The 24,329-nt window shown below is 42.3% G+C and overlaps 1 protein-coding gene across 2 annotated transcripts in view; it reads left to right on the top strand.

Moving 5' to 3' along the window:
* The window catches only part of CTNNA3 (catenin alpha 3), a 958,387-nt gene that overhangs the window by 675,413 nt on the left and 258,645 nt on the right, over nucleotides 1–24,329 (top strand). For both annotated transcript variants that reach the window (XM_039481066.1, XM_039481067.1), the window contains one exon: nucleotides 6,649–6,805. In XM_039481066.1, coding sequence (XP_039337000.1) covers nucleotides 6,649–6,805 — 157 coding nt within the window. The remainder of the gene's footprint in view (nucleotides 1–6,648; nucleotides 6,806–24,329) is intronic.

Below are 24,329 nucleotides of genomic sequence, written 5' to 3' on the forward strand. Positions count from 1 at the left end.
TTATGGAGGGGATGGCATGAGCCTAATTTTGGCAATTAATTGATCTTTGATTATTAGCGGTAAATATGCCCAATGGTCTGTGATGGAATGTTAGATGGGGTGGGATCTGAGTTACTACAGAGAATTCTTTCCTGGGTTTATGGCTGGTGAGTCTTGCCCACATGCTCAGGGTTTAGCTGATTGCTATATTTGGGGTCGGGAAGGAATTTTCCTCCAGGGCAGATTGGCAGAGCCCTGGGGGTTTTTCACCTTCAGCATGGGGCACGGGTCACTTGCTGGAGGATTCTCTGTACCTTGAAGTCTTTAAACCATGATTTGAGGACTTCAGTAGCTCAGACATAAGTTATGAGTTTGTTACGGGCATGGGTGAGTGAGATTTTGTGGCCTGATTTGTGCAGGAGGTCAGACTAGACGATCATAATGATCCCTTCTGACCTTAAAGTCTATGAGTCTATGAAAGATAGAAGCAAGGGAACATATTTAATTTCCTGCGGAAATAGAAGGTGGTTAATGCTGGTGTTATGATAATTTGCTATTCTTTATCTGTCATACCTACCATGAAGTATTTACTTAAAGAGCATGTTTAGTGCCAAAGGTAATACTATAACTGATGGAAATGCTGAGCACTTATCTTTATAAAAATGAATCCTAATAACTATAAATGTTCCACCTTAACTGTTTGGGAAAAAAATGCCTGTGCTGCAGTGCCTTCACTAGAGCCAGTACATCATAATGGAGATTTAAATGTTTTGTGGCCTGAGCACCCGTGGACTCATTTAAGAAGACTTAGTAGCAATGGAATACCAAAATACTAATAAAGAATGAAACCCTACATTAACTAAAATCTGATGTTGCAAATTAAAACTGTATGCAGGGATGACAGTATGTGCTTGAGTGTTGTGATAGTGGGGGGCTTATGGAAACATAGAAATGTTGGGTTGGAAGGGATCTTGAGAAGTGTTATAGTCCATCGTCCCCATGCTGAGGCAGGGCCAAGTGCAAGACCATCCCTGACAAGTGTTTGTTCCTAAAAACTTAGAATGATGGGGGCTTCCATAACCTCTTTTGGAAGCCTATTCGAGTACTTCATTTTCCTTATAGTTTAAAAAAAAACCCTAATATTTAACCTAAATCTCTCTTGCAGCTGATTAAGTTGATTAATTCTTGTCCTGCCTTTAGTGTACATGGAGAACAATTGATCAAATTTCTCTTTATAGCAGCTCTTAACATATTTAAAGATGTTATCAGATCCCCCCTCAGCATTCTTTTCTCAAGACTAACCATGCCCAGTTTTTTAACCTTTCATCATAGGTCAGGTTTTCTAAACATTTATCATTTTTTTGCTCTCTTCCAGACTCTCTCCAATTTGTCCATATCTTTCTTAAAGTGTGGTGCCCAGAACTGGACACGCAACTTCAGCTGAGACCTTCTCAGTGCCGAGTAAACAGGACAAGTTCCTCCCGGGTCTGATATATAATACACCTTTTAATACACTCCAGACTTTTATTCACCTTTTTTATTTTTGGCAACTGCATCACATTGTTGACACATATTCAGTTTGTGATCCACTATAACCCCCGGATCCTTTTCAGCAATACTACTGCATATCCAATTATTTCCCATTTTTTATTTGTGTATTTGATTTTTTTGTTCCTAAATATATTTTGCATTTCTCTTTATTGAATTTCATTTTGTTGATTTCATTCAGACTAGTTCTCCAATTTGTCAAGATTGTTTTGAATTGTAATCTTTTTCTCCAAAGTGCTAGCAAGCTCATCTTGGTGTCATCTGCAGTTTGGTGTAATCTGCAGATTTTATAAGCATACTTTCCACTCCATAATGCAGGCCATTAATCAAAATATTTTGAATAGTACTGGACACAGGACAGACCCCTATGGGACCTTTCTAGACATGTCCTAGTTTGACATTGAACCATTGGTTACTACTCCTTGAGTACGCTCTTTCAACCAGTTTTGTGTCCACATTACAGTAATTTAAATTAGACCACATTTCCCTAGCTTGTTTATGAGAAAGGCATGTGGACTGTATCAAAAGACTTATTAAGAGCAAGATATATCATGTCTACTGCTTCCCCCATTCAGTTCAGTAACCCTGTGAAAGAAGAAAATTAGGTTGGTTTGGCATGATTTTTCTTGAAAAATCTATGGTGGCTATTGTGTATCACCCTGTTATACTTTAGGTGCTTACAGATTGATTAATAATTTGTTCCAGTATTTTTCCAGGTATCAGAGTGAGGCTGACTGGTCTATAATTGCCCAGGTCCCCTTTGTTCCTCTTTTTAAAGATAGGTACTATGTTTGTCCTTCCTCAGTCTTCTCGGACCTTCCCTCTCCACCATGATTTCTTGAAGATAATCACTAATGATTCTGAGATATCTTCAACTAATTCTTTTAAGTACTCTAGGTTGAATTTCATCAGGCTCTTGCTCCTTGAATACATATAAATTATCTAAATATTCTTTAACTTGTTCTTTCCCCATTATGTCTTGTATTCCTTCCACCTTGTTAATATAAATTGTGTAAGCAGCTAGTCACAACTGACTTTTTAAATGAAGACTGAGGCAAAGTAAGCATTAAACACTTTAGCCTTGGTGTTGGTCCATAATTAGCTCTGCTTCCCCACTAAGTAGTGAACTTTTCTCTTGTTCTTAATGTATTTACAGAACCTCTTCTTTATCGCTTTTTTATCTCTAATTAGATGCAACTCATTTTGTGCCTTAGTCCTTCTGATTTTGTCCCTAACTGCTTGTGCTATTATTTTGTACTTATCCTTAGTAATTTGTCTGTTTCCACTTTTTGTAGGATTCCTTTTTTATTTTTGTCTTTATGTGTGGCGATTGGCATTATGTTGGCTGTGAATGTGACTGGTGATTTACTACTTTTTTAGTGTATGCAATCACATGAAAAGGTACATTAAAGCAACCTTTAATCTAAGTTACCAATGTTATTTCTGTGACATTATTATACACCTCTACCCGATATAACACTGTCCCTGGGAGCCAAAAAATCTTACCGCATTATAGGTGAAACCGCATTATATCAAACTTGCTTTGATCCACCAGAGTGCGCAGCCCCGCCCTCCCGGAGCGCTGCTTTACCGCATTATATCCGAATTTGTGTTATATCGGGTCGCATTATATCGGGGTAGAGGTGTATTCTAAATATTAAATGTGGATAATTTTATAGCTAGCTAACTCACTTTCGCCTCTAGCACTGTCTAGGAGTTAGCTAGTGCTAAAAAAGTGGTACTTCACATTTTCAATACTGAGAAGCTCTCCTCCTAAATGTGCTGAGATCTTGCAAGGTGCCTCCCCTCCCATTTAGGCATATGAGAAGGGCAAGGTGGTCATGAACCCAGATTTTTGAGAATGTGACCCACACCTAATATTTAGAATATAATAAATATGGCTTGGGCAGTCCTTGTTTGGCATCAGAGATGCCTGTGACAAAAACCTATCATTTCTAAAGTCAATGTTTTTTTTTAAAGGAAGTTTCATGAAATCAAGAGTTTTCTTTAGACTCTGAATAACTAATCTGTACCTTTACAGCACTACATGCAAGGAAACTACATTTTTTGTAATTATTTCAAGGGCTGCTTAATAATAAAATCACGAGCTTTAGCTTCAGTAAAGTATTTTTTTTTCTGTGAAGAGTCCATGTCATCTTAATTGTTAATCAAGCAATTCATTATTGGCAGATATTTTTTTGTTGAAAACACAGGACATGATGCTTTTAAATAAAAACATTCAGATCTGAAGACTTTTGTACTGTAAGTGCTCAGTTTTTTGGCATTCTTTCCCTTAGTACATTGTTCTTACATTTCATCAGAATTAAATCAATTGCCCTTTTAAAAATTGTATAACTATGTTTCTCTAAATTTGAAAAGTTTAATAAACACTTATTGCTTGTTAGCTGTTGATGGTGCTACACTGATATATAGAAAGGCAAAAGTCCCTGTGTCAATGAGCTTGAAATATAATGTAGACAGATAATATAATTGTGGAATTAGTAAGCCAAAAACCAAGGGGCGAGGGTGAATTTGCATTAATAACAGTCCCTTTTTTATATTCAGCAATTTTTGGTAGAATTTGATTTACACTAGTGAAAAGTCAAGGTAGGGAGATTTTTATTGGAAATCTACAGAATGGTTCAGTAGTAATTTGAATAGCATGGAGACCTCTTGATTGCTTTTCCTTTATGTACAATTAAACAGGTCTTTTAACATATTCATTCATGTATTGGGTATTATTTAAGATTGCCTCCCTAATGTACAATGTAGCACTGGCATACTGTAGGTTAGTACAGTAGGTCATATATATTAGTAATAAACTTGTTCATAGTTCATCTATTATAGTATATTTTGCTATTTTATTCCTTACCAATGTATTCCTTGTCATATGCTGCCTGGCCCATCAAGGGAAGTCAGGCTCTGCTTTGCCTGTGATGAAGCAGCTATCTTCCAGCTGGTCCTGACTGAGTAGCTTAATTGAAGTTATTGGATACAGCTGTGAATGGATCAGGATACTGTATAAAAGAGAGAAAGCTGATCTGGGAAGGGGGAGACCTAGGACAGAAGAGGTTGGGAGTTTGTGTTCTTATGGAAGGGCCTGATAGGAGTCAGGTGGAAGGAGAACTGAGGAGAGCCATGGAGGAGGGAGACCTGTGGTGAACATCCATGTGGGGGAGCTGGTTGGGAGGGGGCAGTGGGGAGCCCTGTGGGGAATGTTCTGCTTTAGCCATTTGACATGTTGGGAGGCATGGCTAGCATGCTAAAAACAGTAGTGCAGCTGTGGTAGCACAGGCAATGGTGAGTGGTGGCACAGGCTAGCTGCCATGAATACAAACATGCCTGGACCCCACAGGTATTTGGGGAAGCTAGTCCCTGCCACCGTTGCCTGTGTGACCATGGCTACATTACGATTTTCAGATCAGATGAAAGCTAACACAACTGTTTCTGTGCAAGCTAGGAACCACATGCCTAGCTCACAACAGACATAGCCTTTAATTGACATGGTTGGAGGGCTGAGACACAACAAGAAGCAAACCATTGCAGGGCTGCTAGATGAGGAAAGCCTACGATGCCTCACCCAGCCATGTCAGGACATGCTGGCTGGTGTGACACTCTTCTACACTCCTTCATCTGAAATTCATGTACATGTGAAATGAGAAACTTTTTGTCCGCCAGGAACTAAGTTCAGGATTCTGTGTTTTTTCCCCTCCTCCTGAAAAAGTTGATGATATTATACATTTAGTATGTATTTTTTATTTCAATTTTATATGTTCTTTGTGTCTAGGGAAGAAATATTTTAAAACACTTAAAAACGGAAGGAGTCTATCAGCTTTAGTGCAAGTTTTTTTTATTACTCCCCTGGGTACACTCCAGCATAAGGTCAAGAGACTTCCTTAAGATCATGCAATGAGAAGGCATTTCAGCTGAATTTAGAACCAGGAACTGCTCAGCTATAACCACTTGATGACAATGGAGCAGAGTTGCGAATTCTTTCCAATTTGTATGTTTTTCTCATAATCTACTTTGCCAGCAGGGGCGGCTCTAGGCACCAGCAAAACAAGCTGGTGCCTAGGGCGGCAAAATCTAGGGGGCGGCAAAAGGCTGGGGCCCCAGCTCATCCTGCCGCTGCGAGCCGAGGGGCGGCCCGTCCCCTGCAGCCGGGGGGGGGGCGGCAGGCTGGGCCAGCGGACCTGCCGCAGTCATGCCTGCGGGAGGTCCACCGGAGCCCCGGGACAACTGGACCTACCCCAGGCATGTCTGCGGAGGGGGCGCTCGTCCCGCGGCTCGGCTGGACCTCCCGCAGGCATGACTGCGGGAGCTCAAGCGGAGCCGCTGGACCCGCGAACCGTCCGCAGCCGCGGGAGGTCCAGCCGAGCCACGCGGGACCAGCGGTCCCTCTGCAGTCATGCCCGCGGGAGGTCCGCTGCTCCCGCGGCTCCGGGGCGCCTCCCGCGTATGACTGCTTGGGGCGGCCAAAAAGGTAGAGCCGCCCCTGTTTGCCAGCATATTACACTGAGATGTAGAATATGATTCTTTATTTTGTTGTTTAATTCTTCAAGTGTCTTTTGTTTGGTGCTCTGATTTTTTTTTCTTCATTTGATGAATACATAGCAGGGATAATATGATATCTTGTGCTGGTATACACCTCCCTATACCATGTCTAAGCCTTGAAAACTTCAGTGAAGATAATTTACAATATGATAGGTGCTACTCTTAAGAGTTTATAAACCCCAAACTGTAGTGACCTTATACATCTTTCTGATTCTGTATTATGTAGTAAAAACTTATTTGTACATAATAAAGTGGGATTGTACATCAAAATATTTTGAAACTATCTTATACTGACAAAAATAGATTGCATATTACTAAACAGAATTGCTTATGTTATGAATTCTCCAATTAAAGTATATTTTGTAGTCCTATTCAATTAAAATTACAACTGAACTCTAATTCAGTTAATAGGAAGGTTAACATGTACAATATTTGACAAGTATTCCTCCTTTGAATGTAAGGAAAGGATGAATATCTTTAATGCTCAGAAAACAGAAATACCGCCTTATCGGTTATGCATTTTAGTTATTTCAGATGAAATCAAGAATATAATTTTATTTTCTGCAGGTTATTAATGCAGCTTTAGCTCTTGCTGCCAGACCAAAAAGCCAGGTGGTAAAAAACAGCATGGAAATATATAAGAGCACATGGGAGAATCACATACATGTTCTTACTGAAGCTGTGGATGACATTACAAGCATTGACGATTTTCTTGCTGTATCAGGTATGTTAATTTTCAGAATCAGATTTTTTTATTTTAACTTCTCTGTTCTTCATTGTCATAGGTTTCACCCCCACTCTGGACTTTAGAGTACAGATGTGGGGACCTGCATGTGAACCCCTAAACTGAATTACCAGCTTAGATCTGGTCTGGCTGCCACCACCCAAATAGTTTGAGACATTTGGGAAACTCTCTCTTCCCTCAAAAAAACCTTTCCCTCCCTGGGTAGCCTTGAGAGACTTCTCCACCAATTCCCTGGCGAACACTGATCCAAACCCCTTGGATCTTAAAACAAGGAAGAATTACTCATGATCCCTCCACCTTCCCTTTCCTCCACCAATCCCTGGTGAGTCCAGATCCAATCCCTTTGGATCTAAAAACAAGGAAAAAATTCTCACTTCCCTAGAATCCAACAGGAAAGCAGTGGGAGATTAGATTTGCAAAGAGAATTCTCCCACGGGTGTTTAGCCAGGTTTGATTTTTGCCTTGTGATACTAGTGGGTCTGATTCATCATTGCCGGGCACCTTGTGTAATCATGCATACCAGAACAAGGTCAGTGCAAAGCTGCCTGATCGGAGTGGAATTGTTTTGACTTTATTTGTACTGATGTAAATGACTACACAAAGTGTGAAATAAAATGAATTGGGCTCGCAAATTTGAGTTCCCATATCAAAATGTATAAATTAGGCTGCAGACCTATTTGGTCAAAGAAACAAATACAAAGAAAACAGTTAATAAAATAATATGCTTCCCCAGAGTTTTTCCTGTTTGTATAGCTTTTTCACTCTTTTAAAGCTTCACATTCATGCTAAGATACATTGCAAATGCTTCCTAGATGACCAGAGGTACTGTACTAGTTCCACATTTCCATTTTGTATCGCCAGGATATATAAATATCTGGTCATGAAAAATGTACTTTAAAATAGCATTCCCTAAAGATATATTAAATATTAATAAACTGTATGTATTGCATTAATAAGAGTATTCAGCATCTAAACAAAGGATACAAACTAGTTATCTCATTTCTGACATATTATGGGCCATATTCTTCCATCTCTGACACCTATGCAGCTCTATTTAAGTCAACAGAGTTGCTAGCGCATAAAGGCATAATTTGACCCAATATGTCTGAGCAAAATGTAACTATTTTCTTACTGTTAGTGTACATTGTGCCAACCCTAAAACTATCTTGGTGAGTACAGCCATTGTTCCCCATGCCATTCATTGGGACCAATTTGGATTGTGCAGCAGTGTAAAGCAGGAGGAGTTTCACTGATGTCAATGGAATTACAGTAGCTTGAAACCATTGTTATTTATTGAATGGGTAGATCCATTCTGTTATAAAGGGAGTTAACTTGGATAATCACTGCCTTACAAAGGTTCCTAATCCCTTTGGGAACAACACATTGCCTATGGAAATTGGAACCTGCTGGAAGTAGAATCCTCTTGAGTAAACAGCACTCTTCTTGGACATTAATGGAGTCGACCTAATTTTGTGCTTGGAGACAGAAAGTTCCCCACTCTCCTGGCAAAATAATTTTATTGAAGGAATTTTTACCTGTGTTGCTTCTCTTCAGGGATAGGGTATTTTTGAAGGACGTCACCAAGGGCATCTCCCCACCAAGCAATAGTAAGTTTGTACTAGGGAAGTTCAGGAATGGTGCTCTATCTCCAGCTTTCGTAATCTTTACCATGAAACCACCACCAACAGCAGTATCTGTTCATATTGTATTTATATTCTGCCATGGAAGAAAATTGTGGATATAGCCCTATTTCAAAAATCCTATGACATGTCTACTTTACAAATACATGATTTTAATTATGAACTAATTTTTTAATCAATATAGCACTCTGATGGCACATAGTGGCTCATCAAGTGGCATTACAGGGTTTAATTTAGAAAAAGGATAAAATATGAATTGTCTTAAAGTTGTAACATGAAGTTTCAGATGCCTTGACAGTATTCTGTTTGAATAATGTTTTTATTAAAAATTATGTTGTATCTATCTTATCAGAAAAGATATTGTACTAGAGTTCAGAAGTTTTTTTTTAAATTTGGGATGCATTAGTTGATCTTCCACAGTGTATTTCAGGCAGTAAAGATAACATTATCTAACATTTAACCTTTTTTTAAAACAACATTTGTGTGTATTATTCTATACAAAATGAAAGTTATGGACTGGCCCCAAGGTAAGAAAAATGATATACTGGTAAATCCACAGCAGCTAGGGAAAAATTGATATACTGGGTTCCTACAACAGCTGTACTTGAGACTACCTAGAAGATTAACTCTTACATATGCCTAGACTCAACAACCCATCACCATTCATGATAGTATTTAAACACATCCCTAAATTTAAGAAGACATTTAAGTTCTATGAATGTAATGGAATTTCAGCACAGGCTTAACTTTAAGCATGTGCTTAAGTGTTTCCTGGAATAGGGATGGATTTAAGCATATGCTTAAATGCCCTGCTGAATTAGGGCTGTTGAGCTTAATTCCTTCCCTGAGCTCTGATTCTTTCTGCTATTGTTTTGTCACCATTTCCTTAAATGGGATATTTAATCCCAGCCTTGCTTTTCCTGGGTGATGTGATCACATCACTTTCTGCACATATAATGTGTGTACAGTATTTTACATAGTATAAAGTCCATTCTGCAGCTGATTATTCCAAGTTGGTTGTTCCACAAAGAAGTAGCTAGTTAGTTAATCCTTATCTGTTCATAAAACCATTTTATTAAGTGTGTGTGTGTATTTGTATGTTATATAATCCCTCATCATACAGCACGTATTACATATCTAGCTGATAATGAAATCTTTCAGATACATCAATTTAAGGGAAACTCCAGCACAGCACAGCACAGCCAGGTGTGACTGTACTGTACAGCATATTCACTTTCAAGCTTCATACACAGCAAATGCATTTACTTCACTGAAAAGGCTGGATCCTTCTGTAGTAGTAATGCCTGTTATCTTATGTCCTATCTATATGCAATGTGAAATATGAATTCCCCAGGATACAGTATATCAGAGTTTATGCGATCTAAGAAAAAAACAGTTTAGTGAAACTGTATTTTCAGAGTTCCCACAAGTTCTTGGAAAATAACTGTGAGAAATGAAAACTCATGACACTTTAAATATTTCTAAATAATTGGATATATTCTGCAGCAAAAAATGAAATACATTATAGACTTTGATATCTGCAAGCAAATCTTCATGCTGATATGTGCATTTTATGTTTCTGTAATAAAGTGCATATAAATTCTGCTCACTGACTTAAATGGAAAATTTAATGGAAGCAAAGCACCTAACCTCCTAAATCTTTCTTTGTGAACTGGGGCCTAAAAATACAGTATCCTAAATTGTGTAAGATGCTTAATCACCATTGCAATTTACTGTGATAATATATTAGGAATGTAAAAAGATGCTGAGGAATAGTACAGTTTCCAGCTTTTAGGATCAGATCATTAGTCCAACACAGAGTCCAAATAGCTGGGGACATCTAAAGACAAGTTCCTTCTCCCTAAACCCTCAACCCTGTGATGCAGCTGCCAAAGTTCTTCATAGAGGTTATTGTAACCCAAAGGCGGAATACCCTTTAACGTGACCCTGAAAAAGGGTAGAGTTGGAGAGACCAGAGGATCCATTTAGCAGTGGTTTAACTTGCTTTGTTCTCACGTTTCCTTGCCCTCCTGTACCCTGCCTTCACCCACCACTTGTGTACTCCTACACAGGCTCCTGGAGAGCTGAGCTCCATGTCCATACTCCTGAACAGCTCACACATACTTATGCAGCAGAACTAAAACAGCCCCAGTACTAGGAAGTTATGTGGGCTGGATTTTCCCCTTATAGAAGAATATTATTTATAGTTAGTTCATTTAAAACCACTTCAGACCACAAAACTAGACTATGAACCTCTTCATTCCTGGGGCTACTTGTCCTCCAGTAGAAATGAACAGACACCACAGGAAAAAGAAAATGGGGTCTGCTAGAATTTCCACTGGTGATGGATCTAAGTAAGTGTAGTTCCTGAGTTAAGGAACAGTCATTTAAATGGCTCATCACCTTGTGCAGTAGCTAGAGCTAGCCAATGGTAAGCAGTCCCAAGTTTGTGCAGGAGCATGGAGCCAGATCTCTGGCCACATTCTGGCTCCATTGTGCTCCTTCATCAACACAAAGGGATTGGAAAACTAGCATACTTGGTCAGCTGGTGATTCTCTCTGTAGAAAAATCCTTGCATTGTGTAGAACCAGCTACATGGGGGTCCAAAACTAGCCTCTTGTTGCCATGGGAATCAGGGAAGTCAGACCTGAGGATGAAGGCCTGGGATTCCAGTACATGTGTTCTTTCTCTCTTTCTTTTTTTTTCTTTCTTTAAAAATTATGTCTAAATCCTGCCCAAGAATGCATCACCCATTAAATTAGCTCACTACACATACCCACAGCTGGCACTGGCCCTCTAGGGCTTTATCTACACAAATTGATATATAGCATTCCAGAATGTGCATGCACCACATTGGTGCACGAAATTAAGTTGAAACCTAAATTGAGATGCAGGTAGTTTATAAATATCTGCAATAGTGTTCCTCAATCTACAGGTATATAAACTCATATGTGGTTTCATCAAAGGTGGAAGGATAGCAGAAATTATTGAGTTGCTTGTTTGTTTCTTTTAAAAAACAGTAACTTTGTGTTGGGTGAAGGGATGTCTCCTACTGATCACTATAGCTGTAGGATGGCTGTAAGAGGTGTATGACATCTCCTGTACAAAACTACTGAGACTTTTGTGCTCCTACCGCCCTCCTGTTGTTTTGCAGTCAGAGAGGAAATATTTAACCCATGTTCCTCCCTTCTTCTTCTTGGCTTAAATTCACTCAGAATTTAACTAGGGATATGTTTTCAGGGCATGTGATCTTTTAAAATTTATTACCACTTCCTGTCTGACAGGGGAAGAACTTGTTTCCCCATAGCACCTGTGTCGAGGTCATAGCATGTGCTAGCACACTGTGACTTTGATGCAAGGAAGGAGGACTTTCCTTGTGGAATAGCCTGTTTGGCTTTGCAGTGCAGCAGGCTTCCTAGGCTAACAGGTGCAGAGGGGATTTAGAGCTGGATAGAGCTTAAGAAATAATAATATTGCTTTACTAATGCAAGAAAGCTTATATACCAGAACCCACAATAAATTGACTTAGAAATATATGAGAGGACATTGCGGTTTTAAGCTGTGAGGGTCACATACTCTTCTGTGCTCTTGCAACAGTGTTTATACTTCTTTACAGACATGGAGCAAAAAATTTACAATCTGCATTTGACCACTGAATTATTAATAACCTATTATCGTCAAATAAAAACTGGGTAAAATTTGTGGGATTTGTTGATGACTGGATTAATGAAATATTACACATTTTTGCAAAATTGTAGTGTGAAATTTTGTTTGACTTTACAAAATCACCATAATTTGCAAAAGTTTCATTAAATTACATTTTCTTCTGACTTTTGTAAAATCTTCACAAAGGTGTTTCTTATTTTTGTAATTAATAAATCTGGTGAAAAACCAAAAATTATCAGTTTCTCTGTATGTGAAAAATGATTTGTACAGCTCTTTTGTAGGGGGTGGGCTTTTCAATGGGAGTGAGGAACCTAACTTAGACACTTTTTAAAATCCCACTAAGCACCTGTCTGTAATTGTTAGACACCTAAATACCTTTGTAAGTCTGACTCTGAGGCTTTTGGAACATGAGGAAATGTGCTTCAATGTAAATACCTAGTTATACTTGGTCAAAGTAGGGTACTGCACAAAGCAGGGTAGCCCTGCTTAACAGCATGCCAGTCCTACTCATCTTGCTCAGACAGGTGGCACAACCCCAGCAATTGTTTTAGGACTGGGTCTAGCTAAATAATTGCAGAATAGAGCGTATAGCTTATTTTATGAACGATTCTCCTCCAAGTAACTTCTCATCTCCCTGGCACAGATGTGTACAGCCTGGTATTATTTTGCCCTTCTATAAAAGGTAAAAAATGTTGCCTGGATTGATCAGCCTGTTGTGGAACCAACATCTGAGCCTTTCCATGGCTTACAGAGCTCAGGAATATGTAAGGATTTTCTGCTGAAGTGGCCCCAAAAACTTTATACCTAGTACTATACATGTTAAGATGAGGAAAAAATGAGTCCATTTTCTAATTTGTTAAAGTGTTCAGCTCTTTATCTCCTGGTATAAAATCTGCTGGGATTAAAAATTTGCCTTTTGAATTCATTGAACATTTTTTTGCCTAATTAGATACTTATATCTAATTAAAATTGTATGCTTCAAATAGCTTTCAAAAAAAATTGACAAGAAGAACATAAGTTAAAGATTGCTGTATTAATAGGAAAAAAAACTTTCATAAATCTTTGGGAAACTAGCCTGGAAAGAATAGAAGCCCTGTTCTTTTAGTGTGTATTATGCCATCTGGCTGAGCACAGTTGCATTGTTCATAATTCTTCACACTAAGTAAAAGCAGATACTGTAGCTTAACCACCAGTGATATGTAGGCATGGGCTCGTAAGTAAGTAAACATTTCTCCAGTGACTTAGCAAAAATTCATATAGTTATGGTAAACAATGTTTAGAGCAGCTTCTTTAGGTACCGCTTTCAGCAAAGCACTTAGACCCAGATTTGTAAAGGTATAATCAGGCCCATAAGCACATGTTTAGTTTGACTTCAATGGCACTTAAGTGCTTTGCTGAATAGAGTTATCTGTCTGGCTGTTTATTTGGGGAGATTCCTATTGTCTTATATATTTATTATAAAACTCCATCTTAAATACGTAGGGCATGAGTTTTGTTTTTCTGTGCAAACCAGTTCAAGTGTATCCCTTAAGTACGTAAGAGCCGACACCATTGTTTTCAACAGGGATGAAAAACTGTAGTTCAAATCAGTGTGTAAGAAAACTTTAGAACATAGAGCATGGGTGTAATCTTGAATTCTAATGCTCAAATATCATTAGATCATGCAGAGGGAATTGGGTGGAGTTGCTGTAGTGGGTTGAGGGGACCAGGAAAGCTTGGAACAAAAGTGGCATAGGCAAGCTAAAATAAGGATCATCACTGTCACATTTTAACCTGTATCCCTGCATATCTTCATTAAAATTAGATAATTGACTTTGTGTCTTGTCCTTTAATAAGAATCTTAATAATCCAGGTTCCCCATCCAGTCCCGCAATGCTATTCCTCACAGTTTCATGGTTAACTGGACTTTTGATCCCTCCCTCTACCTGCTTTTCCTCAATGGCACCCTCTTAAGGTTTCCGGCTCCCAGCTGTCACCTCTTGCGGGCAGAGACTCATGTCTCTTCCCCTCCATACTGGCAGTTTATACTTGCAGTCCAACTGCACCTCACTGTGATTTCCTTAGTAAGTCTGACTGGGATCCAGCACCTGTGGTTAACCTCTCTCCAGGGGCTATAACCATGTACAACAGTTAGCAGCCAGCCTTTACAAAGCAAACTGCATTTATTGTTAAGGTAAAAGCATTACAGGGAATGCCATATAAAAACAATGAAAGAACCTGCATACATACTAAAAGCTTACCAGAGGTCACCCCACATCCAACCTAGGGCTCTGATGGGTCAGTCAGTCTTTCCTAACGCACAACAGGGGTAGTTGAAATGAAACATGACACAGAGAACAAAATTTAATGACTTGCTCTCATTCTGAATGTAAACCTTTATTTAAAAAAAAATGGTGTTTGCTGAATAAAGAAGGTTTCTGGACCTTGTGACAGAGTGAGAAGGAAACTAGGAAAAGTGAATCAATGTTTTGTACCTACAGGAAATAAAAAAAAGAAACTAATTTGGTACGGATTATTAAAAACAATTATAAATATTAGTAAAGCACTAAAGAATAATAGGATCACTAAATGAGCCATATTTTTCTAAACCCACTAAATATTAGCATTTTTTTCTGTTACTTTTTTGGACTTCTTCCATTTCCTGATGTTCATAAACTTGGAAAATTTTGCTACTTTTTTCTTTTTGTCTTGTTTTATTTTTATTTTTATTCCTAAAGTGAATTTACTACTCCCCAGTGTTAGTTCATCTCTAACCTCATCCCCCAGCAGAAATAGAAGCTTTTAAAAAAATTAGTTTAATGAACAAGCCAAGAGGACATCCAAATCCAAGTAAATTCAAATAGATACATGCTATTTGCAAAGTAAAGAATGCAATTAATGAATTATATTTTTAAAAAGTCACTGTGGCCTGGTCTACACTAGGAGTTTATGTCAAATTTAGCAGCGTTAATTCGATTTAACCGTGCAACCGTCCACACCAGGAAGCTAATTAGTTCGACCTAGAGGGCTCTTTAGTTCGAATTCGGTACTCCACCCCGACGACGGAAGTAGCGCTAAATTCGACATGGCTATGTCGAGTTGGCCTATGTGTGGATGGAAATCAACCTTAGTAGCTCCGGGAGCTATCCCACAGTGCACCACTGTGTTGAGGCTCTGGACAGCAGTCCGAGCTCAGATGTTCTGATCAGCCATACAGGAAAAGCCCTGAGAAAATTTGAATTCCTTTTCCTGTCTGTCCATTTTGAATCTTAATTCCTGGTTGGACATCGGGACGAGCTCAGCAGCACTGGCAGCGATGCAGAGCTCTCCAGCAGAGGAGTCCATGCAATCTCAGAGTAGAAAGAGGGCCCCAGCATGGACTGACCGGGAAGTCTTGGATCTGATCGCTGTGTGGGGCGATGAGTCTGTGCTTTCGGAGCTGCGCTCCAAAAAACGGAATGCAAAGACCTACGAGAAGGTCTCCAAAGCCATGGCACTCAGAGGATACAGCCGGGATGCAACGCAGTGCCGTGTGAAAATCAAGGACCTGAGACAAGGCTACCAAAAAATCAAAGTGGCAAACGGACGCTCCGGAGCCCAGCCCCAGACATGCCGCTTCTACGAGGCACTGCATGCCATTCTCAGTGGGTCTGTCACCACTGCCCCACCAGTGACCGTGGACTCTGAGGATGGGATAGTGTCGACGGGCAGTTTCTCGGCGATGTTCACGGATGGGGAAGATGAGGAAGGGTTTCTGGAGGATGAGGCAGGCGACAGCGCTTACAATATTGCTTTCCCCGACAGCCAGGATCTCTTCATCAGCCTCACAGAGATCCCCTACCAACCCTCCCCGGCCGTTAACCCGGACTCTGAATCAGGGGAAGGATCAGTCGGTAAGTGCTATAAACATGTAAACATTTATTTTTTAAAAAAACAGGAATAAAAACTATATGAAAAGAAGGTCAATACATATAGGGATAGAACAGAAATCCTCTTGGGACAGTTCCACGAAGCTCTCGTAGAGGTACTCGAAAAGCCTCCGCAGGAGGTTCCTGGGGAGAGGTGCCTTATTGGGTGCTCCGTGGAAGCACACTCTTCCGCGCCAGGCCATCCTCAGGTACAGTGGGAGCATTGCTTCGACCAGCATGGCAGCATAGGGCCCTGGTCTGTGCAGGGATTCACGGAGCATGCGCTCTCTGTCTCTCCTAGTGACCCGCCTCAGGGTGATCTCGCTCAGCGACTGCTGCATCTAATTACGGGAATTACTGTAATGTTACTATTGTGAATGCTTGACTTTTCCTTTGCATAACAATGACCATCGTTTAACAGCCACGTGGTGGAGGCTGCAGAGGGAAAGCATACAGGGATCTTTCCCGGGGACAGCCGTGAGGGGCTGGAACAGGGTCAGACTTTATGCTTTCCAGATTGGCTGCAGCAGGAGGGCACTGTTATCCATTAACTGTTAAGCAGCCTAAAGTTTACGGCTTACCAGGCCTGGCTGCTACACGGATTCTGCTGTCCTGCCCCGCTTGTCTGATCTCCAGTGCAAGACCCCAGGCAATGAAAGCGAATGCCGAAAATTCGAACTTGTCCTGAGAGCACATGAGATTAGGTGCCCTGTATGGTCTTGTTCACAGAAACAGACTAGACTGTGTTCAGTGTTTGCAAACATGTATCTTTGCAAGGAAATCACTTCCTTTTTCCCATCACACAGCTGCGGCTCTTTCCCGAACTGCCCCGGCATCCCCCTCACAGAGGCTGGCGCAGATTAGGCGGCGAAAGAAAAAGACTCGGGACGAGATGTTCGCTGAACTGATGGCCTGCTCCAGAGCCGAGGCGGCCCAGCAGAGCCAGTGGAGGGAGACCCTCTCTCAGCAGCAGTGCTCACACAGCGAACGGGAGGACAGGTGGCGGCAGGAAGACCAGCAGGCGACTCAAACGCTGCTTGGACTAATGAGGGAGCAAACGGACACGCTCCGGCGCCTTGTGGATGTTCTGCAGGACTGCAGGCAGGAGCAGAGAGCCCCCCTGAACTGTATCTGCAACCGCCCGCCCCCGCCACAAAGTCCTGTCCCCCCCTCACCCAAAATCACAAGAAGGAGGGGCGCTAGGGGCCGTGAAAACTGTCACTCCACCCCAGCAGAGCGCTCATGTACCAAACAGCTCTCATTCCCTAAAGTATGAGAATTGCTTCCCTTCCTGGCTCACCCAATCCAAAATCCCAGTTTCATCCCCCAACTGTGTAGTTGAGTATTAAAAATAGTTTGCTGTTCATTACTGTTTCCGTCATGTTTCTTTGCAGAAGATTTTTTGTGAAGAGGAGATAGGGGTTTGTTAATTGCATAGGACGGCCACCATTACCAGGGTACAGACATGGGGGCAGGATCAACAGCAGGTCACACACAGAGTGCAGTCACTAGGCACCCGGGTCACTCTGGGAGGTGTCTGCTGCCCCAGGTCAGTCTGGGAGGTGTATGCTGCCCCAGGGTCCGAGCGCCTGGCATCCACAAATGGCAAGGCAGGCTGCCCTTACCATGCCCTTCCACCCTAGCCATGAAACTCTCCGATGCCCTGAGCCCCAGCCAGAGCCATCATCCCCCTACACCTACTCACCCTTCCCACACACCCCTCACCCCTTCCTGCAAACCCACCCCTTCCTGCACACCCTCCTGTAACCGTCCCGCCAGAGACTGCTGTAGGAGCAGGAGCCTGTCAGTCCTCGAGTGTAGAAGCGGTCTGTACATCACTGCACACCGTACCCACCACAGTCTGCGTCCCTGTTTGAACCCTTTAACGCAAATTCGTTAGTAAAGAAAACTTTGTTAATTAAAAATGTTCCAATAACTTTATTTTTAAACGTCTGTTAGAAGGGGGGAAACCTGATGAACGGGGTATGTAACCGCTGAAAAAAGTCAATAGTAACTGAAACAGGGGCAGGTTCAGCTTCTCTGTAAAGAGACTGGACAGTCATAGGTTACCCTGCTCTCTGAGGAACCTAGCTTTCAAAGCCTCCCGGATGCACAGCGCTTCCCGCTGGGCTCTTCTAATCGCACGGGTGTCTGGCTGAGCATAATCAGCAGCCAGGCGACTTGCCTCAACCTCCCATCCCACCATAAGGCATTGGTTTTGCTGGATTGGTTTCATGGAGATCGCTCCAGAGTCCACCTCACCTGCATTCTCTCCACACTCCACTTCCAGAGAGCACAGCACTCCACCATCTCCCTGTAGGCTCCTTGTCTCCTGAGGGGCTCCTCACCAGGGCTGGGCTGCGGGAGCGAGCTAGTAGGTAGGAGCCAGGTAGCAGGCCACACACTTTCCACAAGGATCACTGTAGCATCCCCACATGGCACAAACAGACAGGTGTGGTCCGGGAAAAAACCTCCCAACAAGTGCCGCGCAAACAGACAAAGAACCCACCAAACGCAAAAACCGTCGTAGATGTTGGGCAAACGTCCCCTATGGTCCACAAGTGCCCCACCCACTGGCATACCTGTTTCGGTTAATATACTGTGGTGGCTGGGCTGCGGTGCCTGGACCAGGCGGCCCCGCGGTTTGGGCCCCCCCAGCCATGGGCGCCATCTACATCGATTTGGGAATCCATGTAGCACGATTTCCGAGGTCAAGCGCTTTACAGCAGTGCACTGGCAGCTACAGTCACAACAGCCGTCACAGAGTTTTTCACAGTAGTGGTTGTGGGTGCCCAAAGCTGTCTGGCGTGGTGCCAAAGTGTAAGTTTCCAGCGTGGTGTCTGCCTGGGCCCTGCACACGGCTGGGCCTCTGGGATCTTCTGCGCTCGGCTGGGGTCACAGGGCAACACAAGTCAGCACCAGCCAAGTCACAACGCCGCCAGAAGTCTGCAAGTACTGTCCCTGTCCTTCAAGGAAGCCAGCCACCCAGACTGCAGCCAGACCTGGTCCCACCAGTCTGCCCACCATTCCCGGGCCCAGAATCACCGGCATTGACCATGCCCCCCCCTCTCATTGTGACCATGATCCCACGGGATGTGAATCCCATGTGCCTCCTGTGCACTCCATGCACTTCGCATTGCTCACTGCCCCTTGCCCGCGATCTCAGCAGCTGACTGTGGAAGAGGGTGGGGTGGAGTGGATAAAGAGGTGTTGATGCAGGGGATAAGTGTGTGATGATCGCATGCTCATGGTGTCGTCGCATGCTGTGCTGTCAGGCGCTGTCACCTGTCAGAAAGTGCAAAAGGGCAGCCGCGAGCGCTTGGCGGGAGTAGCGAGGAGGGCGCGGGAGCGCCAGGAATGACCCAAAAACCACCCACCCACCTTTTCCCCCAGCCAGCATTGGGGCAGGGCTTCCAATGGCAGCATTGCTGGGGGGGAAGCTATTGGTGGGAGCCCAGAATGCACTGCCCACAATGCACCGCTGCAATGGCTAGTGTGGAGTAGTGACTCACAAACAAAGTCGAATTAGTAAGTCGAATGTAATCAACAAATTGAAGGTCAGATATACACTACGAAAAAAGTTAACTAAACTAAACTCTTGTAGTGTAGTACTGTACACTGTTGTCATATTTATAATTAAAGGGATGATGACATTGTTCACAGCCCTGCTGTAGTTCTCAAATAACAGAGAATCCATTTGCAGCTTTTGGTTTTAATTTAGCTAATTACACAAAAAAAAAAGTATTAATTAATTTTATAACTCAATATTTTTTTAAAGAGAAGATAATCTACTTACCGTGATAATGTGAATTTTTTTTAAATGAAATCAGTAAATTGAGTATACTAATGCAACTGATGCATATATTCCCAGGAAACTCTAGTTTTGATTGTAGGTTGTAATTTTCTTTTTTGGGGGGGTAAAGTAAACTGTCTTTTTCCTTCTTATTTTACTATTGCTTTCTCTTTTTATGAGCTATATATATTCAAAACTGGGGAAGGTATGGCAGAAACACAGCTGGGGGTATTCATTTTCTATTGTTGATTTTTTTAGTTCTTTTACATCCTTTAATCAAAATATTTGGTATTAAAATTCGGATGTGAGACAGGGAAAAATAATTGACAAAACTTTATTACATTATACATTCACTTCTCTTGACTCTAAACTGTTATAAATATAGAAAATTCAAATTAGAATTCCAGTCATGTAAACAATAGTCTACCCTGGCTGCTATCTTTTAAATACAAACAGACAAAAACCACATTTTTTTAATGATCTAGTCCATAGCTTAACATAACTTATACCAGTATTTTAAGTAAAACAAGCATTAGCAATGCTGAATGTGTCTAGGATTGGCAGGACCTGTGATTGTTTTTTTGTTGTCTCATTCAGATTCAGACTTCTAGAATGCACACTTCCTGCCTGATATATCTAAACTTGCAGAGGAGATAAGCTGCTTTAAACATTTCTCAAAACCTGTTATTGTCTTTTGGCTTCTGTTGCAGGAACAGAAACTAGTGTTTTGGTTTTTGAGAGTACTGTTTTCACTTCTGAACAGAAGCCTGTCTCTTCACATGTCTCCTTGAAAATGAAGTTTCTTTTATAGATTGTTCTGTGATATGCCATTTGTGTTGAGGGATGCCTCTCCACAATCTATCCATTGTCCATTCTGCTGTAAATATCCTTGCCCAGATCTTCATTAATTTAACTACTGCAGCCTTCTCCTCTCTGATCTCCCACACATCACGTCCCTGGGTTTGTCTGTCAAAAATTTACCTTACCCCCCACTCTAGTCGCATCCAGACCCTTTCTAATCCTTTTACTGGCTTCCCCTTGCCATCAGCATCAAATTCAATTTCTTTATTCTCTACTTCAAGGTCATACACACCGTAGTTCCTCTTTATATTTTGGTCCTTGGGGTAGATTGCTACAGGTGGGGATGGAAGGCTAACATCCTAAAGGGGCAGAGTTATCATTGGAGTGAGTGGTCTGTAGAGTAGTGGTTCTGATCATGCCCCCCTTCTTTGTGTGGGTAGTAGTTTATGTCCCCGCCCCACACATACAAATATTGATTTACAAAAATCAACATGCAACTCTCACTAAATATTAAAAATAATCATTCAAACATGAATGTCTAACTCTAAAATTTTTAATTTGTTAAAAAGCAATACCTGTTAAACCTACCACAAAGTGTGTAGGTATCATTATTGCATAGGTAGTCCTTAAGTATATGCAGAAGTTGTCTGAGCTCCATTGTTCTGATTATCTTGTTAGCACATGGCTCAGTAATATGTTCCCTGCCACCCTTGCTAGTGGGTGAAATTGTAGATAGTTATTTTTGCACACATCCACTAAGGTTCAAGTTTATATAAAAGAAGAAAAGAAAAAAAAGTCACATATGAGTTTCCCTCAGCAAGACACATTTGCTTTTCTCCTGAGAACTTATTATTTATGCTTTATTCCTTTTCTTTTAATTTTTCTTTTCTTTGTTAATTAAAACTCCTGCAACCCAAACCCTCTCCACTGCTAAATATAGAGTAACAAGTCTGGAGATGTGGAAGCTTGTAGACTGATTGACAATATGCTGCTTTCAATATAGTGTGAAAAATAAAGTTTACTTCAACACAACATTTTTAATGATGCCACTGCAAAAGTCTATTCTTCATAGAAATTAAACTGGGAAAGGGTTGAGACTATTCAGAATAGATAAATGTATTCAGCCTGGACTGTTGAGGAAATTCTGTGGTAGGGCTAACGGACATGTCTCAGGTGTAGGTGGACGGGAATAAATTTTTAACTGAAGAGTTGCCATGAATCAGATAGCACTGCCAAGAGGGAGAATGGATGAATCAGCATTGACCTTGCCATAACTGCCGAGTGCTGTATGACTTACTGTAACAATTGACAAACGAGAATTAGGAAAATGTTGGGTTCCTTTCTCCTTGAATGTAGTTGAGAAGATGCTGAAATGGAAGCAAAGAAAAAGGCTGAAATGCAGACAAAGTGCTAATAGTTTTCTATAATTCTCCTTTGGAACAGGTTTGAAATTCGTCTCTAGAGCGTACTAATCCTCCATATGGGCACTTGGCAATATATCCCTTATAATAAAGGTATATGGTTACAGGTTTTTTTCGAATCATAATGGAAGTCAGTAGACACAGGAACTCAGACACAGCAGTCTTAGATCGGAAATAGTCTTATATTAGAAACTCATATACCATAAAAAAGAGTTTTTATATGTGGAAAGTATTAAGAAAATGGAGAGCAGTAGAAAACAGAATAGCATGAGAGAGCAGTTGGAGGTAACTCAGAAGGCATTTGCTATGTATGCGAAAGGATACAGTGCCCCCCTGGAAAGTAGGAGCTAATGGACCAAATTCTCTGCTGGTGTAAATTTGCAGTGCTCCACTGACCTCAGTGGGATTGCCCCAATTAACACCAGCAATGAGTTTACTTAGGCCTTGTCTACACTACAAGACTATTTCGAATCTACTTAAGTCGAATTTGTGGATTCGACCTTATGAAGTCGAATTTGTGTATCCACACTAAATACACTAATTCGAATTTCTGAGTCCACATTAACAGGGCCGGCGTCGACTTTCGAAGCGGTGCACTGTGGGAAGCTATCCCACAGTTCCCGCAATCCCCGCTGCCCATTGGAATGCTGGGTAGAGCTCCCAATGCCTGCTGGGGGAAAAAATGTGTCGAGGGTGGTTTTGGGTAACTGTTGTCATCGAACCGTCAATCACGCCCTCCCTCCATGAAAGCGCCGGCGGGAAATCTGTTCGCGCCCTTTTCTGGTCGGTTAAAGCGCGGACGCCACAGCACTGCGAGCATGGAGCCCGCTGCGATCATCGCTGCACTTATGGCCGTTGTCAACTCCTCGCACCTTATCGTCCACCTCTTCCACAGTCAGCTGCTGAGAAATCGGGCGAGGAGGCTCCGGCAGCGCGGTGAGGAGAGTGGCGCAGACCTCTCACAAAGCAGGGTACGCTGCGGAGTGGAGATCATGGTGGCAATGGGTCAAGTTCATGGTGTGGAACGGCGATTCTGGGCCCGGGAAACAAGCACGGACTGGTGGGACCGCATAGTGCTGCAGGACTGGGATGAAACAGAGTGGCTGTGAAACTTCAGGATGCGTAAGGGCACTTTCCTTGAACTCTGTGACTTGCTGGCCCCTGCCCTGAAGCGCCAGGACACACGGATGCGAGCAGGGGCGGCTCTAGAAATTAGGCTGCCCCAGGATGCGAGCAGCCCTGAGTGTGCAGAAGCGAGTGGCCATAGCCCTCTGGAAACTTGCAACGCCAGACAGCTACTGGTCAGTAGTGAACCACTTTGGCATGGGCAAATCTACCGTGAGGGTTGCTGTGATTCAAGTAGCCCACGCAATCGTTGAGCAACTGCTCTCAAAGGTAGTGACTCTCGGAAACGTCCAGGTCGTCATAGATGGCTTTGCCGCGATGGGATTCCCAAACTGCGGTGGGGCTATAGATGGGACTCACATCCCTATCCTGGCACCAGCCCACCAGGCCAGCCAGTATATTAACCGAAAGGGCTACTTTTCAATGGTGCTGCAAGCACTGGTGGACCATAGGGGACGTTTTACCAACATCTTCGTCGGGTGGGCGGGCAAGGTTCATAACGCGCGTGTTTTCAGGAACTCTGGTCTGTTTAGACGCCTCCAGGCAGGTAGTTTCTTCCCGGACCACAAAATAACGGTTGGGGATGTGCAGATGCCTACAGTGATCCTCGGGGACCCAGCCTACCCGCTAATGCCCTGGCTCATGAAGCCCTATACAGGTGCCTTGGACAGTGAGAAGGAACTCTTCAACTACCGGCTGAGCAAGTGCAGAATGGTGGTGGAGTGTGCTTTCGGACATCTTAAGGGGAGGTGGCGGAGCTTACTGACTCGCTCGGACATCAGCGAAAAGAATATCCCCGTAGTTATTGCTGCTTGCTGTGTGCTCCACAATCTCTGTGAGAGCAAGGGGGAGACCTTTTTGGCCGGATGGGAGGTTGAGGCAAATCGCCTGGCTGCTGTTTACGCTCAGCCAGACACCCGTGCCGAAAGAATATCCCAGCGGGAAGCGCTGTGTATCCGGGAGGCTTTGAAAGCAAGTTTCCTCAGAGAACAGGGTAACCTATGACTCTCCACTTGATTTTAAGAGAAGCTGATCCTGGGCCTGTGTCTCTATGTGTTGAGTGAGATCTGCGGTTACATACCCCGTTCTCCAAGTTTCCCCCACTTCCAAAACACGTTTTAAAACAAATTAAACGGAACATTAATTGTTAATAAATCTTTCTTTTACTTT

This window comes from Mauremys reevesii, linkage group 7 (assembly GCF_016161935.1).
Source record: "Mauremys reevesii isolate NIE-2019 linkage group 7, ASM1616193v1, whole genome shotgun sequence".
Classification (NCBI taxonomy): Eukaryota; Metazoa; Chordata; order Testudines; family Geoemydidae; genus Mauremys; species Mauremys reevesii.